The sequence below is a fragment of the Orycteropus afer genome, unplaced genomic scaffold (assembly GCF_000298275.1).
Source record: "Orycteropus afer afer isolate SDZICR_OR568_19922 unplaced genomic scaffold, OryAfe1.0 scaffold00370, whole genome shotgun sequence".
NCBI lineage: Eukaryota > Metazoa > Chordata > Mammalia > Tubulidentata > Orycteropodidae > Orycteropus > Orycteropus afer.
The window spans coordinates 2,558,937-2,582,158 of NW_006921957.1; the positions used below are offsets into that span (position 1 = coordinate 2,558,937).

General features: G+C 48.2%; 1 protein-coding gene across 1 annotated transcript in view; it reads left to right on the top strand.

Annotated features, from left to right (window-relative positions):
• RNF220 (ring finger protein 220) overlaps positions 1–23,222 on the top strand; it is a 347,542-nt gene that overhangs the window by 299,847 nt on the left and 24,473 nt on the right. Inside the window, exons 2-4 of the mRNA XM_007953081.2 lie at positions 6,618–6,750; positions 15,377–15,422; positions 19,573–19,674. Coding sequence (XP_007951272.1) covers positions 6,618–6,750; positions 15,377–15,422; positions 19,573–19,674 — 281 coding nt within the window. The remainder of the gene's footprint in view (positions 1–6,617; positions 6,751–15,376; positions 15,423–19,572; positions 19,675–23,222) is intronic.

Genomic DNA, 23,222 nt, shown 5'->3' on the forward strand with positions numbered 1-23,222 from the left:
CCCTGCATGTAGCCATGTCATTGTTCAGCAGCCTGCCATGCTCTACCAACCCTGGGACTACCAGTGGACTTGAATTAATGGCCTGCCGTGTGGTTTGGTAACATCAGGACTGTGCCTTTTTACTTGTCAACCTTGGGCTTGTCAGCCTCAGCAGCCAGCAGCTGTCTGAGTAAAGAAAAGCCTCTAGCTTCAGTGGGCTGGGAGCAGGAGGTGGAGCTGAATCCCAAGGTTGAGGGGCTTTCACCCAGCCCCTAGAGCCCGGGACTTTGAACTCAGACTTAAAGCCTCCAAACTGTTTGTTAAAGCCATCCCATTTATGGTATATTCCTGTTGGAGTGGCACTAGGTAACCAGAACAATCAGTGAGTGCTTCATCTCTTCTTCACAAACTATGAAATAGATATATGGGTGCAGATGGCTAGGAAGAAGCAACACCATGGGAGCTGGAGGGTCCATGGTGATTACTGAGTTGTAAATTATCTTGATTATAGAAGGGAAGAAGACTAGATATAGTGTAAGGCCAGGCTGGTGTCAGGATAGGGTAGATACTTGTGCTAGTGTCTCACTAAGGACAATAATAAGGAACCCTCACTTTTACACAGCTCTGATTTAGTTGGATTCTCATAAAATCCATGGCTAGGAGTTAGATATGATTATCCCCATTTCTGGGGAAGCAGCATTCAAGACATCAAAAGGCATATTGCATTGGGCAAATCTGTTGCAAAAGACTTCTTTCAAGTGCTGAAGAGCAAAGATATCTCCTTGAAGACTAAGATGCACCTTACCCAAGCCATGGTATTTTCAATCGCCTCATATGCATGTGAGAGCAGAGGAAGACCAAAGAAGAGTTGATGCTTTTGACTTGTGATGTTGGCAAAGAATGCTGAAGGTACAAAAGAACTAACAAATCTGTCCTGGAAGAAGTGCAGCCGGAATGCTCCTTGGAAGCAAGAATGACCAGACTTTGTGTCACCTATTTTGGTCACGTTTTCAGAAGGGACCATTCTCTGGAGGAGGATATCATGCTCGGTAAAGTGGAGTGTCAACAAAAGAGGAGAGGCCCTCAACAAGATGGATTGACACGGTGGCTGCAGCGATGGGCTCAAGTATAGCAGGGATCGTGAGGCTGGCACAGGATCAGGCGGTGTTTCATTCTGTTGTACAGAAAGTTGCTATGAGTCAGAGATGACTAAATGGCACATAATAACAACAACAACAACAACAACACCCCCATTTCACACAAGGGGAAACTAAAGTTCAGAAATGTAAGTGATTTGCCCAAGGTCACATAGCTAATAACAGTCAACTCTGCTGAATTCTGTTTGAAGGCTGTTCTATGTTTTGGTCACTAGGAAATGGAAGCCCTTCTATTTGTGGAGGGAGTGAAGAGATAGTATACACACATGTGTATACACAAACACACACATACACACTCTTTAAAGTCCCATTCTCATTGCCATCTGTCATTAGAGTCACTCTTATTTTAACCTTCCCTACCTTTAGTCAGGTACCAGGCAGCCACGCCCTAACTTTTGTGGTCTGTAGAGAAAAAATAATGGAGCTAGGGTTTGCTGCTCAGACAAGCAGAGATGCAAGAATGGAACTCACAAACAATAACTGGGACAAACCCAACAGGCCAAACCAGAGAGGCAATTACATGGTAGAAGCTGCAGGGCCAGAGGTGGGTTAGTGAGGGGAGGGCTTTCTCTTTGAATGAACCCCTCATCTTCCTTGTGTCCACCAGGCTTTGCTACTGAAGATGGCAGAAAAGATGGAGCAGCCTGAGCGGGCCCTTGAGTTGCCTGAGTCAGGCTGTTCCCAGTGGTCAGCAATTCCCAACAGAGGGGGGCAGCAGAGGGCTAATCAGAGAGGTACCTGAGGCCTTGTTCCGAAGCTGGAGGGCTGAACTGCCTGGAGTTTGGCCCAGTCGGGGGTGAGGACTGCTTTGACTCCACTTCACCTCTCCACTCAGCATGCCTAACCCTCTTCTCAGCGTACAGTCGGCCACTTCCTGTTGGACCCTAACTGTTTTCTGGTAGGGAAGGTGTTCTAGCAGCTCAGAACAGGAACGGGTCCCTCTAGCGATCACGTGTTTTGGGGGCTTGAGGCTAGAACTTGATTTCAGGTCTCTTGACTCTGTCTCTGACTTTGTACAGTCTCCTCTCGGCTCCTTGAGCTTGAGTCGCCTTGTGTAAGGCAGAGGTTAGAGTCAGGGCCCCGTCCCTTCGCTGTTCTCCTCCTGCATCTGGTGATACCTGCTCAGGCAGAGAAGCGGAGGTGGCAGACGGCGACTGCTAAGGGTGGCAGGGAGGGAGGTGCGGTAATGAATGTGGACGGGAGGCGGAATGAGCGATCCATCTTTGCATGGGAGGGGAGGGGGCTGCGGGCCTTCCCCCCACACACTCACACACTCAATCAGGCGCTGTCAGACCTCCGGCCGCCTGGCATTTTGGTGAAGAATCTCTCAGCTAAAAATTGTTGTCAGTCCCATTTCCTCGTTATCAGTGCAAGGGCTGAGGCAGCGCCCGGGGATTAGCAGGAGCGGCGTGCGCCCGCGCCCGCCATCCACCGCCGATAACACTGGGCCTCCCGCCTCACCTCCCCATTCATCATCTTTAGCACTGACAGCCCGTCCCAGTCCCTGTCCCCATCCCCTCGTGCTTCGTCGTCTCCCCACTATGCTGTTCAGTCTGGTTTCTGACCTCCCAAGGGAGCTGGGCCAGGATTCAACCTAGGCTTCCATGACCCAGACCCACCTGTGGCAAAAGGACTTGGCCAGCTGTGGGGGTGGATGGGAGTGGAGAATGTTCAAGGAGAAGATGCTTTCTGACAGCCTGCCTCTGGTGGCCTCTGTCTGCCTACCTGTTATGCTGGCAGCCATGTTGGAGCAGGGATTCCTGCATCAGATGGGCAGTGGGCCTAAGGATTTCTGGAAGCCTCTCCAGAAATGAAGGCCTCTCCAGAGATGAAGTTCTACATACTGGGGATTGTGGAAAGGAAGAGCCAAAAGATGCCTCCTCCCAGGCCTAGGAAGAGTAGGGGGTTGAGGGCTTCATTCCCACCCCAGCAAGACTAAAGCCCCCTCCTCTTGGCCATCCCCAGCAGTTTTATGGCCCGTTTTATGACCACTGTAATGGCCCAGGTCAAAAGCTTCAGGGAGCTGTATTCTGGGAATTATGCAAACGAGGAACAGGCCCAGGGCCAGAGTATGGATTTTATCATTAAACCTGGGCAGGCCATGTCGTTAGTGCAGTAAAACCCACGTCATGACCACAGGTCTCAATATAAAATTATAGGGAACACAGCGGGGGAGGGGAAGCAGGGGGACCACAGCCCTGCTGACACCTGCCACTCTAGTCCCTGAGAAAATGAGTCAGGGTGGAGGGCATAGGCTGTGGGGTCCCTCTCCTGATCCCTGACAATGGTATTCCTGATGCTGGGAGCCAGGAAGAGCGCCTAGTGTCCTGAAAGGGAAACTGAGGCCAAACTCAGAGAAGTAGAAGATCCCTTGGCAGCAAAACAGATGAACTGAAAATAAGAATATGGAAATATTCATTCCTGGAGCCTCGGCTCAGAGGGGAGAATCTGAGCTCAAGGAAGTCCCAAGAACCAGAGTTGGTGACCCAGGCTAAAGGGAGCTGAAAATCTGCTATTTCCATCTCAGCTCAGACCCCAGGCCCTGAGTCCTCCTTTCTTCAGTCTCCTCTCTTACGACTTCCCCCTCATACCCTAGACCCTGCCTCAATAACCTGTTTTGACAGCCTTGTCAACTTTCCCATACTCATCCTCATCCCTTCGTTGGAGCATCACTTCCCCCATGGATCCTACAAACCCTTTGGCCCCTTCCTGACCTCCCATAGTTCCCGCAGTGCCTGTTCATGTCTCTCTCATATCCCTGACCAGGGCTACACTAACTGGAATCACCGACTTCCTTTTTGGCTCTCCCACTAGTTTATGACCTCCTAGAAATCAAGAATGTGTTTTATCTCTGAACTCCGGTTTCTCCTCGAATAATACCTGACATAGAATCATTGTTTAATAAATATTTGTTGAATGAATAACCAAAAGAAGCCAAGTACAGGGATCCCTGACTATTTGTGAGCCTCAGTTCCTCATCTGTAAAATAAAAAGAGTGGCCTGAAGAATGTCTCATTCATTTCTGAGATTCTCTGAGTGAGTGAATTTAGGATCAGATCAGGGCTTATCTGCTTCTTTTACTCAAAGGTAACTTCCAGCTGTCCCCTGAGCATCTGAGGCCCAGCCACCAAGGCAGAACCAAGCACATGATCAGTACAGCCCATTCCCCTCCTCAGAGACCAAGTTACACAGGTTGGAGCCATACCTACCCCACTCTGGCACTCACAAAGCTCCACACCTAATATCCCAGTTCTGTAAGGGTTCTAAAACAATTTGCTCTTCATCCTCTCATCTCTTTCTCTTCCTCCTTTCCTTTCTCTTTTCCTCTTTTGCTTCATCATTGAGCGTCCAGTCTATACCAGGAGGCCTGTTATCAATTGTGTCTATCAATCAATGGACACAAAGATGGGTAAGAAATGGTTCCTGCCTATGGGGAACTCACAGCACATTTACACATTCATTCATTCTTTCCTGCCCATTCTCTGCCTGGCACACTTCTAAGACACAACTTAAATTTCGCTTCTTTGGTTAAGCTTTCTCTTTTTTGCCATTCCCCAAAACACACACTCAGAATGATTTGCTCCCTCCTTTGGGCTCTAGATGAGTTTAATCTGGATATCCAGGAGAGTCATGATCATCCTCAGTCTTTGGTCAAAGGGCGGTGCAGTCTTGTGCTCAACCTGAACTGGGAGTTCCCTCAGGCCTAGGCTGTTAGATTCAGCAAATAAAAATCCAAGACACCCAGTTAAATTTTAATTTCAGATAAACTATGAGTAGTTTTAGTATAAGTATGTCCCATGCAATACATGGAATATACTAAAAATGTATTCATTGTTTATCAGAGATTCAAATTTAACTGGGCATCCTCTGTTTAATCTGGCAACACTGCGCAGGCAAACAGCTTGGTCATCACTGCATAGCCTTTATGTCTCTAAAAGTTAACTTTGACCCTCTGCAGGCACCAGTGCGAAGAAGCAGGGAGGAAGATCTGAGCCCAATCTAAAGAACTCCTTTCTATAGTCAGAATGTCTGTCAGAATGTCGATGGATAGACATGGATGTTTTTAGATGAATAGGGCTCCTTAACCTCTCATAGAATGTTCTGGGTACCATTAATGACAGAGTTGGAAATAAAGTTCAGGTTCCTAGCTGGCCCCCAACCAGCACAGTAGAGCACTACACTCACATATGCTCACGTATTAGGGCTACACAATTTTGGAGGGGAAGCATTCAGAATCAGGGAGACTCACAAGATGCCAATGAGGTTATCCAAATAAGAAGCAATGAGATCTGAACAGGGAGAATATAGAATACACGAATATTTAAGAACACAGTGAATGTGACTTGGTGGTTCAATGAATGAGCAGGGGGTGGTGAATATGGGAGGAGTGATGAGGCAAAGGAAGGAGCCTAGGGTGAAGCTAAGGTTTCTGGCTTGGGGAACTAGATGAATGAACCTATCATTAACTGAGTTGGGCACTGCTAAAGAAAGAGCAGTTTTGTAAGGGGTGAAGAAGTTGAATTCAATTTTGAATTGTTGAGTTTCAGAATTCTGTGGGACATATAGGCATTGATGTCCATTAACCAAAAAACCCAACCAAACTCACTGCCATTGAGTCAATTCTGACTCATAGCAACCCCCTTTGGGTCTCCAAGGTAATAAATCTTTACGGAAGTAGATTGCCCCATCTTCCTTCCACAGAGCAGCTGGTGGGTTTGAACTGCCAACCTCTGGTTAGCCGTCAAATGCCTTAGGCACCATGCCACCAGAGCTCCTTATTGATGCCCATTAGACATTTGGATATAAGGGTCTGGAGAATAGAGGTGGGAGCTGGGGTTAAGGTAGAGATTCTATAGTCACTGAAGTCAATAGGGCACAGGTGGGAGTTAGGGGTCTAAGAATTAACCAGATCATCCAGCATGCAGGGTGAGAAAGAAAGAGGCTGAGGATAAAACCCTGGGGGAAAGTGATGAAAGAATTCACTGTGAGGACCTCAATCTGATTCCATTCTGTGCCTCCACTTCTCTGCACTGGGCCTGGTTCAGAGCAGACATCAGGGAATGTTTGTTGCATAATTGCAAGAATGAGTGCCCTTTCTCTCTCTTTTCTTTCTTCTCCAGCAGTGAGGAAAGGCGAGACAGAGGAGGCACTGAATATTCTGGGTGATGGTATGATTAAACCAAGGGATTCTTTATTAACACATGTAAAATTAAGTGATCAAGGTTTGATTGCACAGAGCATTGATTTTGTCCTGATAGATTTCCAAGAGGGGCCACTAGCTAAGGAGGCACCTTTCCTGGCCACAGCTTCTGGAGCTGCAAAGAAGAATGATGCTCAGGGACTCAGATGCTCTTGCTCATCCCTCCTGTAGGCGTAGAAACCATTGAGGGTGGCAGCAGGATTAGGTGAGAAGATTGAGACATTGGGTTTCCCTCCACAGACTAGCCCAGTTTATTTGTCTGTCTGTTCTCCCCTCACCAGGTAAGAAGAAGGCAGCAGCATTGTTTGACAGCCAGGCCCCCATTTGCCCCATCTGCCAGGTCCTGCTGAGGCCCAGCGAGTTGCAGGAACATATGGAACAGGAACTGGAACAACTGGCTCAACTTCCTGCCAGGTAAGCCACCTAACAGGTCCCAGAGGCAGCTATCTGGCCCACACCCAACCTTTAGGTAGAAGACTTCACATTGATGCCATTCTCCACTCTGTTTTCTTCCTCAGTTCCTCCTGAGGACCCACCTCGGATCCTCCAGCTGAATAATGCACTTTTCTATTCTTGCTCTATTTTTGGTGATGGGAGGAGGGTGAGCCCTTAGGTCTCAGCCTCCAAAGAGCAAAAGAGAGGCTGGAAAAGGAATGAGCCATGGCCAGAGGCTATGTACCACCATGCTGAACCAAGGGTGGGGTGAAAGAAGCAGGTCCTGAGCTTGGCAGCCCCATCAGAAGTTCAATATGGGGTTGTTCTCCAGGGGAGCGAGCACTACTTCTTTTTTGGAAGGTGATGCTTTGAGAATGCATTCAGAACTGTTCCCCACTGTCCCACCTCACCCCACCCCCAGCCCTCTCTCCCTTGCTACCACCTGAAGGGCTGGGCTCAGCTCCTCAAGGGCCTGGTGGAGGAATCAGGTTATTGAAGGGAACAGAGAAGGGGTGCAAGAAATTACCATTTTATTATGCTCATGGACTCTGTAGAGTCAGGATTTCAGATGGGGCCACATCTGTTCCATGATATCTGAGGCCTCAGCTGGCAAGACGTGAAGGGCAGCTAGGGGCTATAGTCTCAGGGGTTCCACCAGGCTCTATCAGACCAACAAACCTGGTCCCCACCCCCCACTTTTTTTTTTTTTTAATAATTTTGATTTTTGTTCCACATTGTTCTCCCACTCTATCCAGGATCTCCTACATAGATCCCCCTCCAAATGGTTGACAGTGGTAGCCAGGCACCACTGGTCTCATGGTCGTATAGGCTGAGGATTGCATGGTGTACCAGTCACTTGGACTAATTGTTTCCATGCATCTTTGGTTTTCTTCATTCTTCTTTGCTCTGGATAAGGAGAGACCCATTGTTGCATCTAGATGTCTGCTTGCAAGCTTTTAAGATCCTAGTGGCTATTCACCAAAGTAGGATGTGGAGCAATGTTTTTGTGTATGTTATGCCAATTGAGCTTGATGTCCCCCTGAGACTATGGTCCTGAGCCCACAGGTCCAACTATTTGCTCCCTTTGGGTACCTGGCTGTGGCCAAGAAGTGACTATAACCTTGTCCCTTATCAGCCCTGAGCTGAATTTTGAAGGCAGATATATTAGTTATCTATTGCTGTGTTACAAATTACCCCAAAGCTTAGTGGCTTAAAACATTTATTATCTCACAGTTTCTGTGTGTCATCAATTCAAGAGCAGCTTAGTTGGGTGGTTCTGCCTCAGGATCTCTCATGAGGTTGCAGTCAAGATGTCAGCCAAGGTTGCAGTTATCTGAAGCCTTGACTAGGACCTGAGAATCCATTTCCGTGATGGTTCACTCACAGGGCTGTTGGCAGGGGACCTCAATTCCTCACCACATGGGTCTCTCCATGGGGCTACCTGAGTGTCCCCATGACATGGCTGCTTATTTTCCCCAGAGCAAGTGAGAGAATATAAGGAGGAAGATACAATGTCCTTTTTTCCTCCAGCTTTTTAAATAACTTTTGGTCTTGAAACAATCTTAGATTTATAGAAAAATTATAAAAACGTTACACAGTTCCCATACATCCTTCTCCCATCTTCCCCTAATGTCAACATCTTGTGTAACCTCAGTACAGTTACCGAAACTTGGACTTGAACAGTGGCATAACACTACTAAATAATCTATGGAGTATAAAAATGCCACCAGTTTTCCTACCAATGCCCCTTGTTTTATTTTTTCCTTTTTTTTTTTTTTAAGCTATTTTATTCCCTTAGATGATATTACAGATGGAATTGTTTTGTAAATTTCCTTTTCTGATTGTTCATTGCTGATGTATAGAAACAGAACTGATTTTTGCACATTGATCTTATTTATACCTTGCAACTTCACTGAATTCATTTATCAGCTCTAGTAGCTTTCTTGTGAATTCCTTAGGACTTTCTATATACAGGAATCTATCATCTGCAAATAAAGTTTTACTTTTTCCTTTCCAATTCATAGCCTTTAATTTTTTTTTCTTGCCTGATTGCTCTGGCTAGAATGTTCAGTGCAATTTTGTACAGCAGTGATGAAAGCACATCCTTGTCTAGTTCCTGATCTTAGAAGGAAAGCCTTCAGTCTTTCACCGTTGAGTTTGTTCACTGTGAGGTTTTTTTTTTTTTTAATAAATGTCCTTTGTCATGTTGAGGAATTTCCCTTCTATTCCTAGTATGATTTTTGTTTTTGTTTTTGCTTTTTTTTCATGAAAGCGTATTGGATTTTGTTGTATGCCTTTTCTGCATCAACATGATCATGTGTTTTTTGTGGGGAACATTGTTCTATTAATGTGGTATATGACAGTGACTGAACCACCGTTGCATTCCTGGGATAAATCCCACTTGGTCATAGGTCTAATCCTTTTAATATGGTTTTAATATGGCGTTGGATTCTGTTTCCTACTATTTTGTTGAGGATTTTGTGTCTATATTCATAAGGGATATTGATCTGTAGTTTTCTTTTCTCGCGGTGTCTTTATCTGGCTTTGGTATCAAGCAAGTCACCAAATCTAGCCTACACTCAAGAGAGAATTATGCCCTATCTCTTGAAGGGAGGAGCCTCAAAGAATTTGTTGGCATACTTTAAAACTACCACAGTAGGCTACACTAATGCTTATAATAACAATTCTTGCTGAGCCCTCACTTTGTGCCAAGTACTTTACATTGCATTGATTTATTTAATCTTCACAACTCTCTGAGATAGGTAATAATTACCACTGCCATTTTACAGATGAGGAAACTGAGGTACAGAGGGGTTAAATGACTTCCTTAAGGGTGCACAACTAGTAAGTGGTAAAGAAAATTTTCAAACTCCACTGCTCACGCTCACTTGCAGCCTTTTCCTGCTCACCTGGTCTGGGATTACCCAGGCAGAAGCAGAGTGAAGCAAGCACCTTTATTTAATTGACTTCCATACCTTGACTCTCCCAGCCCAGGAGGGTTTTTGTTTAATTTATCCCAATGGAGGACTTCCCTTCAAAAGGATTGGAGAAGAGGAGCAGAGGTGGAGGTTTGAGCAGAGATGCGGCCCCTAAGGATCTAGAGAATGGAGGTTGGGGAGCTCACCTTCTGCCCCCTCAGCCTAGTCCCTATTGCCCCACACCTGCACTACCCAGGACACCCACTCGCTGTAGCCTTGCTTCATCTGCACCTGCACCCATCTTTCATCCCCCACATCCTCTCAGAGCATCCCCCACTCTCACATCTTTGTCCCTGCAACGCCCACTTCCCTACCCAGAACCCCTACATCTGCTCCACGCCCCTCTCTTGCGTCCCCCACTTCGTGCCTCTCACGTCCGGGCCCAGCCCAGCATTCCGTACACCCATGCCCCACTCCCCCTCACATGTGCACGCCCTGCGCCCCGGCACGCCCCCACCACCACCACCACCAAACCGGTGTCTGACAGCCGGACAGCGGGATCTGCACAGCAAGTGAAATTCCCGTCGGATCGATAAAGCCGAAGCGCTGGCGGCGACGGGTCGATGGTTTTATCTGTCTCGGGCCCCGCCGCGCCCGGCGCGCTGACAGTCGGACCGGCCGGCAAAGGCGTTCAAGGGCAGCCGCGCCCGCCGCCCCCTCCCCTCGCCTCGCCTCGCCGCCCTCCCCTCCCTGCGGCCGCTCGTCCACCGGACTGCGGGCTGGACCAGCCTGCCGCCGCCCTCGTGATTTATCTGGATTTTTAATTGGAAAAAATTTGCGAATTAATTGATTTCAGGAACTTGCCAATTAACATTGTAATTGGGTGCGTGATAAATTCCCAAGGAGCATGTCAGCTCCCTCCGGGCTGATGGGCCGGCCTGCCGACCGCGTGGGTGGGTGGGCAGCGCGGGGAGGGCCCCTGCCTGGCTTGCCCTTGCCCCTTCCCTGCCCCCTTTCTGGGAGGCAGAAGGAGAGCAAGGGAGGTTGAGGAAGATAAGGCACCTGGAGCTCCTGATGCCCCCCTCCCTCCCTTTTCCCACTCCCCACTGTGAGCCTGGGAGCTGAGAGGGACTCTAGAGCAGCCATTTTACAGATGGGAAAACTGAGCCCTGCGGGAGGGCAGCCTCCAAAGAGAGTTCAAGCAGAGTCCAAATGAGGGCATCCTCCATCCATGGTAGGTGGCAAAGCTTCCTTTCTAGCTCCCCCGTTCTCCTCTCTACTCCCTTCCTCTTTAGCACTCCCCTCTCCTCTCTAACTCTGCCCCTGCCTTCTTTCCCACCCTGCTCCTCTCTCAGCTCAGCCAGCTTTGTAGATGCTGCTGCCAGGGTGCCCCTACATCACCCAGGACCATCCCTCCCTCCCACATAGGTGCTACCAGAGGAGCGCCCCAGGGTGGACCTGGTGTTCTGTCTTTCTCTGCCAAAGAGCAGAAAGAACAAGCTGCTATTTCTGACACACCCTATCTCTCACAGGGACCTTCCAGCTCCCAAGCTAGGGCTGGCTGGCTTTTCACAGACACAAGCATGGACAAATATACCCACAATACACGGATGAGTATGCACACACCCATTCTAACACACATAGATGTGGTTGTACACACAGCTGGAAACAATCACTTTCCTGTAGATGCACATTCCCCTAGGCACGTGGACACACAGAAGCAAGAACAGTCAGAATTTCCAATGGCAAAGCACTTAGACTTTTCAAAGCACTTTTACATTCCAGATTAGAGGCTCCACCCACACTTAGACACACACCAACATATACTTTCCCCACACCCTCTCTCATCACTCCCTCTATTTCCAACAGACCCCAGTGTTTGGCTAATTAGAGCCACGCAGGCACAACTAGAGCAAGGATAGATCGTGGAGGCCCTTCAGTGGAGAGTTGTCTTAGATGTAGTGGGGGGAATCAGAATGTCCGGGAGCCAGGTTCAGGAGCCAGGATGAGGCTGGATCAGAGAGAGCTGAGTTGTAGCAGAATCATTCTGGAAACCGGTGTTGGGTATGGATTGAGAATAGAGAGTGGAAGTAGGGAGGCAAGTGAGGAGGTTGGACAATGTCCAGGGGAAAGATGATGAGGCTGACCTGGGACAGTGGCAGTAGCAGTGGGAATAAAGAAGAGGGAATATTGAGAGACTTGGTGGAGTTGAAGAAGCAAGAGGACTTAGCTAATTACTTGAAGAAGAAGCTTTCTGACTTAGGAAAGTGGGAGGGAAAGGGGAGACAACAGATGGGGCTCTGCACTGGTGGTGGGGTGAGGAGTGAGCATGTCAGGGACATAGCTGGGAGCTGAGGATCAGAGGGTAGATAGGGGTGTCCCCAAACTTCTCTGTGGCCCTCAATAGGAGTTACCACCTAGAAAGGAAGGATTCCACAAAGCTGAGAGTGGGGCTTGGCTTGGCAGGACCTTAACTCAGAGACCTTTTGAACCACTGCAAAACCTGGCCTCTGGGCTGGGAAACCAACTCTCTGGTCAGTGCTTTCAAAGGGCTGGAAGAAGCCAAAGGGAGGCTGGGTGACTCTAGAGGAGAGGTGGGGTGTGTAGATGGCAGTGCCCCCACCCCCACTTAAGCCTTATTTAAGGCTGGCCTCGGTGTTTGGTTGGGTAATGAACTAGATAAACAATTCCCCAAATAGATTAAAACGAAGTGTAAGTTACAAAGGCGGCTGGTGATGATGGTTTATTCCCAAGCAGCGCACCATTTCTTTATTTCCAAGGATAATTCAGTGTAAATCACCTTAATTAAAAGTGTCAGCCCAGCCCATGAATATTGTACTTAGGAACGCGTTTCCTGGGTCCCAGTTATAATTTAAAACCCATGGATCACTAGGCAGCGAGTGACTGAGCAAGGGAGGAAATCATTGGGGGTGGGCTGTGGAAACAGGGAGGGACGAAGGCAGAGCTGATGGGCTGGGAGGGAGCCAGGCTGCCTGCAGCTCCCAGACTCAGACCTTTCCTCTCTAAGGCAGGTCCTTCTCCAGATGCCTCAGCCTCTGAAGTGGTGGGGGAGGGGGAACAAGCAAACTTAGAGGTGATCAGTTTGTTGGAAAAAAGGTAGGGTAGGGGTCCTTGCTCAGAGAGACGGAAGGAGTCTGGTGAAGTACCAGTCCAGTGTGAGAGGAAGGGAAGAGGGTTGCTAGGGAATGATCCAGTAGATTGGCAACGCTAGTGCTGGACATTCCAACCCTCAGTGTCCTCATTTCTATTCACCAGCAGAGTCAACTGAAGCCCAGAGGCGGCAGGTGGCCTCCTGAAAGTCATACAACAAGTGGGTAGAGAAAAGGCAACTCAGAGCTCCAGCTTCTCTCCTAATCGGAGTATCTTCAGGGAGGCAATATGGGCAGTGAAAAGGTAGCACTTTGGACTCAGTCAGACATGAACTCAAATCTCAGCCCTTCCACAGACTGAATGAACATAGAGATGTCACCCAAACTGTCTTAGTCAACTTTGTATAGGTTTTGTGGAGATTAAATGAGGTAGCACATATAAAGTGCCTAGTCCCATGCTTGTCACATGGGTGCACAATAATTGTTCATTCCTCCCTTTTCTCTTCCAACCTGATCCTGACTTCGATAATATTCATACCCCAGTCCAGGGGAGGGGCAAGAATAGTCTTATACAGTAGATACCTCATTTCTGTAGCTGTAGGTCCAGGCCCAGCGTCCAGCACAAAGGGGACATCAGAACTTGTTTACTGAGTGAAGAAGGAGTGAAGAAATGATCAAAGTAATGAACTCACCAACTCACAGCTCCTCAAGAGCATCTCAGTATCCTCTCTATAACCCCAGTGCCTCAATCAGAGCCAGGCACTGAGCAGGAATACAAGGATCATTTATGAACAAAATGTAATTGAATAGAACCTGATCTGGCTGTCCTTCTTAGTCTGTGATGGCCCCACTGTGTAAGTCGGAGAGGCAGACAGCCCTGTTGTTACACTCCGACTTGGCCTCACCCTGCTGCTGAGCCTTGTGGCCTCTGCACTGTGATGCATGAGTCTGTCTGTGTGAGTGTGTGCCCGTATGTATTTTGGGGTGCATGCCTGTCTGGGTGTGTGCCAGTGCACGTGGGTGTATGTAGCTGTGCATGTGTTTTTGCAGATGGATGAGCTTGAGCATATCCTCATCCAGATCTGTGTAACTGTTGTCAATGTGTCTTTGTGGACATGTCTCTGGGAATAAGAGCTCTGTGCTTGTACATCTGTATGCATGTCTGAGCCTGCAGGCATGACCACATGTATCTTTGTGACATGGCAGAATTATAGAGGGTCTATGGATATATGTGTATCTGTCTTTAAACCGGGGTTTCTCAACCTCAGAACTATTGACATTTGGGGCTGGATAATTATTTGCTGTGAGGGCCTGTCCTGTGCACTGTAGGATGTTTTGTAGTATCCCTGGCCCCTACCCATTAGATGCCAATAACAACCCCTTCTCCCTCAGCTGTGACAATTAAAACTGCCTCCAGACATTGCCAAATGTCCCCTGGGGAGCAGAATCACTCCCTGTGGAGAACCATTACTTTATCTGAATTGACCTGTGCCTTTGCTTACATACTGGGTGTGTCCGTGTCTGGCCCTGTGGTGCGTGCTGCATGCATCTGTGAATGACCCCTGTGTATTCATTTTGTGTGTCCATATGTGACCCATATATTCTGTCTTGAATGTGTATCTGTGACTTTTATGCTTTCTGGATCTATCTGTGGCATGCTCTATGTGTACACCCTGTCTGTGTGTCTGTGTGGGGACCCTATGTGAATGGGCTGTCTCCCTACGTGCATGTAACAGCCAGCACCTCCTCCATGTGCATGTATTTGTGTGTGTGTGTGTGTGTGTGTGTGTGAGCGCAGATGTGGTGAGTGTAGTAGGGGCAGCAGGGAGGGAGGGATAGGAACAGGGATATTAATGTTTCTGAAGTGGATCTGATTTGATACGTCTTGTTCCATTGTCAGCATCTGTTTAGCGGGGATTTGTAATACTTTGTGGCTCTGGATCACTCATGCTTAGCACGGGATGTGGCCTTGCATACCAATTTTGTTATTAAACACAGTCCTCGCCTCCCCCACAGCTCATCCATCACCTCCCTCCCCCACCCCCGCCTGCTCCAAGCCACCCACCATATTTCAGGGCCCAGCTCCTGCCCGCCCGCCGTGCCCGATGCCGGAGGGCTTGGGGCTGACAAATTGAATCAGGGGGAGATCATTCCTGGCCTAACGCAGTTTGTAGCGTGTTGGAGGGAGAATTGACAAGAGCCATGTCAGTTCCATCACCCCAATCCCATAGGAGTTAAGAGCAGGCTGGGGACAGGGAGTGGAGGGAAGGGGCCATGCAGGATAGGCAGAATCCTGACACCAGGAGTCAGGTAAAGCCCCTTTTCTGAGATCTGTTAGTGAGATTCCCATGCCTGGTGTCTATAGCCCCCTCCCAGGAACCACCCCTGGCCCTTGATCCTGATGGAGGCTGAGCGAGGCAGGGCCTGCTGGGTTTAAATAGACTGCATGGAGCTTGCCTGAGCTGGGCTGAGCTAGGCTGGCTATGCCTTCTCTCTTTGGGGTCCTCTTGTTGCTTTACCCTTGCATGCCCCAAGCAGCAGGTAGAATGGTCACCCTGTTCTCTTCTTTCTTGGCAGCAAGAATTCCCTTCTGAAGGATGCCATGGCTCCAGGAACCCCCAAGGTAGGTGGTCAATTGTGTGTTTTCCCTGTGGCCATCCTCATGTAGGTCCACCCAGAACTGGTTCTTCCTGAAAAATAGGAGGATCTTCCTGGATTCCCAACCATCTCCAGGGTTGGAACTTCAGACAGAGGCCTTGGGCTTCTCTGTGTGTTTAAGAGTGTGTGTGTGGCTGTGTGTGAGAGCAAGCATATGCTCATATGGCTTCCTTCTCTTCTAGCCAGAAAGGGGGTCAGAGCCAAGATGGATCTGGGGAGTGTGGGGGACCCAAACACTGAGGCTGGGAAGACTTCAAGGAGGAAGATGAGCTGTAGAAGGTGAAGAAAAATACAGAAAAGCAGGTCAAGACAGACAGCACAGAGGCTTAGAAGCCAAACGTGTATGTGTGTGTGTGTGTGTGTGCATTCTTTTTCTTGCAGCATCAGGGAGTCAGGGAGGATGCTGGGCTCATTTGGGGAGACAGTCTGCCCCTCTGATCACACACTATGGGAGAAAGCCTTGGGAGGCATAAATGGAAAGAGGAAAAGTGAAGGGCAAGCAGTTTGCTCAAGGGAAGGGACAAGAGAGGCCTTAGCGCAATGACAAGAGCTCCCATTCGTGGCCAAAGAGGCAGATGACACTGCTTCTCCAAAGGGGATGATTTTGAGCATGGGGAGCTGGGCAGAGCAACTAAACCTTCCCTCACTGGATACCCCCTTCCTACCCACAGTCTGAGAGGGGCACCTTTCATATATGTTCCCACAACAACTGGTAAAGGCAGGAATTCCTAGCCCATTTCATAGGAGCATGAGGAGTGAGTGTTGAAGCTTTAGGGAAGGATGAGATCAGTTTGGGAGAGTGTATAGAGATTACCACAAAAGCCAAGAAGAGAACCAGGGATTCCTGCACTTAGAGGCAAGATAGGGTACAGAAGACAGAAAAGGAGGCAGAGGAGGAATGCTCAGAGAATTAGGAGGGGCACAGGAGAGCGTGGTATCCAAGTTCTTACGGGGAAAAAAAATTTTCAAAATATATGGAGTGGTCAGCGGTTAAATAGGGGAACGTTGGAGAAGGGGCCATTGTATCTTGAAGTCTTAAAGTCACTGATGAGGTCTCAGGGAGCAGTTTTAGAAAAAGGAGCCAGAGTGACAAGTATCACCTTCATGGTTGGCCCAACCACCCTGCAGACCTTTAAAAAGGATAGGCATGGACTTCGCACCTTCATTCAGGAAATCACTCAAGAGCAGCAAGCTGGGCAGAGGAAGGATGCAAAGAACCCAGCTCAGCCTTGGATTACTATAGGCTCCTCTGCAGGTCCCTCCAAGAAGACAAAGCCCCTCCCAACCTAAAGGCAGAAGGTAGGGGTACCAGGCACTGTGGGGAGCCACATTCTCTGAGTCTGGCCCCACTTGCAGAATTTAATAACTGTGGTTAAGGAATGTCATGGACAAGCTGCCAGGGCTGCTGCCACAACCACTAACACCTGACACCTGAACGTGGCTGGCAGGGTAGGGGAATTGGACCCCAGTGAGACCTGTGTTCTAAGGACAAATGCTGCTGTACACCATCCATATCCTCACATGCACAGATGCAGGACAGAATACAAACACAGGAAGTCTGAAACATGCACAGACCTACAGCCACACCCACAGGCATATTGATAATCACACTCGGAGACAAGGGGCACTTGCCCAGCTACTTGCGGATGCATAGTCATATCCCCAAAACTGAACACTTCAGGGTCTACCCTCTGCCTTGACCTAGGTTGTAGGGAAGTAGGTCATGGGTGGAAGAGGTAGGAGGTAGAAGTTTCCAGCAAGAGACAGAGGACAGGAAGAAAGGGGGAGGGAGGAGAAGGAGGGGGGCTTTAGACAAGATTGATGGCCTCGTTGCCATTAAGAAAAAAATTAGCCGGTGGCGGCTATCATATTAAAGGGTGAAGAAGCCGTGAATTATTTTCTTAAAGATCTTATCGCTTACAATGATAATTTTACCTTCCAAAAGGCCACTTTTAATGAGGCGAAGAGCCAGGCAAAAAGTCATGATTTAATGCCAGGATTTTTTTTTTCAAAACACATTTTACTGCTTTTTGGTCCATGTTTAAAAAGCGCCAGTGACCTTTTTTTATTCCGCTTGCCCCAGGTGTAATGCGGAGGCCTCTCAGGGTTTCTAACCAGTGAGAATGAGAGGAGGAACAGGCACAGCACAGGCTTCATGTGATGGAAGAGCCAGGGGGTGAGGGGTAGCCCTACATTGTTACCCCTGCTCCTCATCTTCCTTGGGATCAAGGGAGAAGGATAGTGCCTGAAAGCATCTCCTTTCTGATCTGGGGGCTGAGTCACCCTGTAGGTTTCCCACTGGGCCTGTGTGGGTACAAAAGGGCCTTCAAGTTGCAGGGAGTCCTGCCCCAGGCCCTTTCCAGACTCCTTCCTGCTCCAGCTCTTCCCCAGATGGCTCCTGGATTAGGGTGAGTCAGGGAACCCTGCCAGCCCAGCAGCTGCCCCTCCTTTCCCAGGGCCCTTGCCTGAGGATGTGCAGCAAGGCCACCGCATGCGGGTCACATCCTAAGGCTCAGTCGGAGATGGAGGATAAATGGCTGCTCCATCTTTCCCAAATTGCTTTCTTTGGGCTGTCACTGGCGATTTGGCTTGGTTTTCGAGGCTGGGGAGGCCTCGCAGGGAATTGTGTGCTTCCGGCTTGGTACTGTGCAGGCTGGAGGTGGTGGGGGGAGCAAGTATGGATTGCTCCCAGGCCTCCTGCCCCGTTTGCAGCTGCACAGGCCTTGGCAAGAGTTAGCTCTTGAGCCGAATGTGCCATGTGGTATTTAGGATTGTGGTGCTCGCACACAATTTAAGGCAGACAGTTTATTAATCTAAACTGCAGGCGTATGTAGAAGAGGCCATGCAGGATTGACACGGGGGGATTAGTTTTGCTGGGGTTTTTGCTAGGGTCATTGCCGCAGCACAGGGATAAATGGACCCAGCGTACATCCCTGGCCACACGCGGGAAACTCATACATACTATTTAGTTTACTGTCTCCACAGCAGGGCTGCCATCAGCCTGTATTAGGGGCAGTCAGGGTGGCAGGCATGTGACTTCACCCCCAACCCTTCATGGGGGTCCCAGTGTCTCTGCTTTCTATGGGAAAACAAAACATCCAGAGTGGCAGCCCACTGAGAGTACCACTCCACCAGGACAGGGACTAGCTTAGGCTAGCAGGGATCTAGGAAAACCAAACAAACCAGTTACAATCAAGTTGATTCCAACACATATTGTGATAGCCCCATGTATACAGAGTAGAACTGCATAAGGCTGCAAGGCTGTGACCTTTTGCACATTGCCAGGCCTTTTTTCCAAGGCATATCTGGATGGGTTCAAGCCACCAATTTTTCAGTTAGTAGTTGAGTACTTAACTGTATGTGCCACCCAGAGATTCTTACACAGAGGTCTGTTGTTGTTGTTAGGTGCCATTGAGTTGGCTCCAACTCACAGCCACCATCTGCACAACAGAACGAAACACTGCCTGGTCCTGTGCCAGCCTCACAATCCTTGCTATACCTGAGCCCATCATAGCAGCCACTGTGTCAATCTATCTCATTGAGGGCCTTCTCCTTTTTCCCTGATTCTCTACTTTACCACGCAAGACATCCTTCTCCAGGGAATGGTCCCTTCTGACAACAGGACCAAAGTAGGTGAGACAAAGCCTGGCCGTTCTCGCTTCCAAGGAGCATTCCAGCTGCATTTCTTCTGAGACAGATTTGTTAGTTCTTCTGGCAGTCCGTGGCACTTTCAGTATTCTTCACCAACACCACAACTAAGGTTTCAAAATGTAGAGGGTCATATAGGGGAAGGCTGGAAAAAAGGCCATTGTATTTAGAAGTCTTAAAGTCGCTTATGAAGGCTGAAATGAACCAGAGTGACAAGTGTCACCTCCACTTGTAGAGAGCTTGCCCCACTACAAGGACCTCTGCTTATCTCTAGAATCAGTCCATCCCCTCCCACAACTACCCTCCCAGGGCCAGAGCACATGTCTGTCGAATCTCAAGTGTGGTCCCTTGATCGCTCCTTCACTCTGCCTCACTCTCAAAAAGCTCCATAAGACTGGGAACTCAAGGGAACTGACTGTAGGCCTCATTTGGGCCTGAGCCCACACCTGTCCTTTTTCTTTTTCCAGTCCCTCCTGTTGTCCACTTCTATCAAGAGGGAAGGAGAGTCTCCAACAGCATCACCACATTCATCTGCCACTGATGACCTGCACCATTCAGACAGATACCAGGTGAGGAGGGAGGGTGTGGTGGGTGGGCATAAGAAGTAAGCTCACTGGGTTGAGCAATTAGTGCTGCTAACTCCTCCCCTTCCTCGGGAGCAAGAGGAGATGCTTGCCTCTGTGCCTAGAGCCCCTAACTGAATCCAGAGGACCCAGGTGTCAGGGATGGGCCTTAAAGAGATGGATTTGAGGTAATGATGTCAGGGTCTCCTGGGCTCTGGTGGGCTCTGAGTACCCCTGAAGCACCCCATCCATCAAAAGGTAGCCTGTGGGGTTTGGTTTCATGGGGGACCCAGAAACATAGCCCAGAATCACCTGTAGTCTCCGACTTCAAAACCCGGATCCCTGGAGCAAATTACCCTTCAGCCTTGCAAATGCTGGTATTAGACCAAGATAGACAGGCAGACAATGAGTAATCACATAATCCTAAAAGATCAGAGCAGGAGGGGGCCTAAAGGTAACATCCTAGCTATAGATGCACCAACTATGTGGTAGGAAGGAGACAGAACTTCCCCCAGAAGCTTTTGTCTGAGAAGAGACAGAGCTTTGCCCTTGGAGCCCTGCTCCAAGGAATGTCTAAATGGAGAAAGGCTTTCTCAGGGATCCCCAGTGTGAAAGGGGGAAAACAGCCTTGGCTCAGAAGCCCTGATCTGATGCAGAAAGACAAGCTAGAGAGGGTCATTGCTAATACCTATGAAGCCTCTGTTGGAATTAGAGAAAGGTATCCCCTCTGGGCAGGCAAGATAGAGAAGGGCACCCCTTGCTCCTAAGCTGACACAACCTGTCATCAGAGTGCAGAGTGTGGAGAGTGATGTGCTGAGTAGGCTGGGTATCAGCCTCACTGGCCCCACCTTGGTCCAGGACTCAGCCTGTGTAATCCAAAGCACTGGCCCTGTGGAGGGGTCCCTGCTCATATGAACACTGGCTTGAGAAAGGGAGCCCAGTCCAGTTCCTGGGAGACATTTCCCTGGCCCAGACCCCCCTGGTGTGAGGTGGAGAAATGACTCTAGAGCGTTCTGGACTGAGAGAGGAGCAAAGCTCTGTCCCAGAGATTTCTACCCTGAAAGCATAGACAGGGCCTTGCCTGCAGAGGCCCATCTTGCCTGCTTTATTCATAACATTCAACTTCACCATCTTCTGAACTCAGAAAAGAGTAACCAGCAAGCAAAAATTGCCTCAACTCCCTGACCTCCATTCCTACCCCCAGAATGTTAATATTTCATTTATTCTCTAAAGAATACGAGGAAAGCTATTGACCCTCGTGTCTTTAAAAAAAAAAAAAAAAAAAGTACACATATGACCATACACACACATTTTACATACAACTTAAGGAGGTTAAGAAACCTCTACAACCCATCCTGGCACCCTTTAGAGGTCTTTGGAGCCCAGGTTAAGACATAAGACCTTGGTCTAAGACCCTAAAGTACACCTTTTACAGGCAAATTAGATTAGGTTACTTTTTACAAGATGAAGTTCAAAGTCCTTAGCATGGCATGAAGGCCTTCTTGAATTTAGATTTAACCTATATTTCCAGCTTCTACTTCTAATTCCTCCCTCTATGAATCATATGGGCTCTGCTCACTAAATGCTAACCAGTCCTTGGATGTACCATTCCTTTCTGGCCTCTGTGTCTTCACACATGCTGTTTCTTCTAATGGAACTGTTTTACCCCACCACACCAAATTTCTATTTATCCTTCAATATACTACCCAAGGAGCTCTGGTGATGTAGTGTCTAAGGCATATGACTGCTAGCCAGAAGGTTGGTAGTTCAAACCCATCAGCCATTCCACAGAAGGAAGACTGAGCAATCTACTTCTGTAAAGAATTATCACCTCAGAAACCCAAAGGGGGTCACTATGAGTCGGAATCAACTCGATGGCAGTGAATTTTTTTTTTTTTTTTTTTTTGTACCCTACACAAATACCACCTCCTCCAGGAAGTCTTTCTGAATTAGTTATCTTGTCTTATGACCCCTGTGTGTTCCTATCATTGTCCTTATCGCCTTACATTGTAATTGCCTGTTTAGTTGGCCTGTTTCCAATTATCTACTGATGTATAACAAACTATTCCAAAATCTAGAGGCTTAACACAACAATGTATTATTTCTTATGATTCTGTGGGTTGACTAGGTGTTTCCTCATGCAAACAGCTCATTCAGCTGGAGGATCAGCTGGGCTGGAAAGTCCAAGGTGGCCTCACCATATGTCTGGGAGACTGGGGTGCTTTGGTTCTCTTCTTTGTTGCCTCTGATTCTCCAGTAGGTAAGATAGGCTTCTTTATGTGGCATTCTCAGGGCAATATCACATCTCGGGGGCAAAGGCCAAATTTGCAAGGCCACACAGATCCACTTCCATCTCTTACTATTGGGCAAAACAAGTCACAAAGCCAGCCTGGAATTGAAGTAAGAGGAAATAGACTTTAACTCCTGAAGTTATTGTTGTTAGGTGCTGTCGAGTTGACTCCAACTCATAGCAACCCCATGTACAACAGAATGAAACACTGCCCCAACTGTACCATCCTCACAATCCTTGTTATACTTGAGCCCATTATTGCAGCTGTTGTGTCAACTAAAACGTGCATGGTTCGAATCATCAGCCACTCTGCAGAAAAAAGATGTGGTGGTCTGCTTCCATAAGGATTTAGAGCCCTGGAAACCCTATAGGGCAGTTCTGCTCTGTCCTATAGTGTCACTGTGAGTCAGAATCAACTCAATGGCAGTGGGTTTTTGTTTTTTGTTGTTTTGTCTCCTATCAGGAATTTCACTGAAAACCTTATGAAACTCCTGATAGGAGACCAAAAAGACTTGGAGTCCTTGTCTTAACCTTCTTTCACTCCCTTTATTCCTCACATATTCACCTAGTACTCTGCATGCTCAGTCCAGTGTCCTTGCCCTGCATATTTGGAAGACACAAATAGATAAATATATAATTACAGCCCAATATTTTAATTGCTATGACTGAGGTAGGAGCTCTGGTAGCATAGTGCCTAAGGTACTTGACTGCTAACCAGAAGGCTGACAGTTCAAACCCACCAGCCACTCCTCAGAAGATGAGGCAATCTACTTCCGTAGTGATACTTCCTCGGAAACCCAAGGAGGGTCACTATGTGTTGGGTCTGACTCGATGGCACATAACAACAACAACAATATGACTGAGGTGTAAATAAGTTTCCAGGATAACATAGTGAAGGGAGAGGAAAATCAGAGAAAGCTTCACAGAGGAGGAAATGACTGAACAAGGTTTCAGAAGAGGAGTTGGAGTTCACTTGGTGGCAAGGAAGAAAGGGTATTCTAGATAAAGGGAAAGGCCATAGAGATGTAAAACAAAATGATGCATTTGGGGACCTGCTAGCCATTCAGTTTTGTTAGTTAGAATGTAAACTAAAGGAAAGTAGAAAATAACCCAAAGACTAGCCGGGTGGTACCTCATAGCATAGAGTTGTTGTTGTTGTTGTTGTTAAGTGCCGTTGAGTCGTTTCCGACTCATAGCGACCCCATGCACAGCAGAACGAAACACTGCCCTATCCCGCGCCAGCCCCACAATCCCTGCTATACTT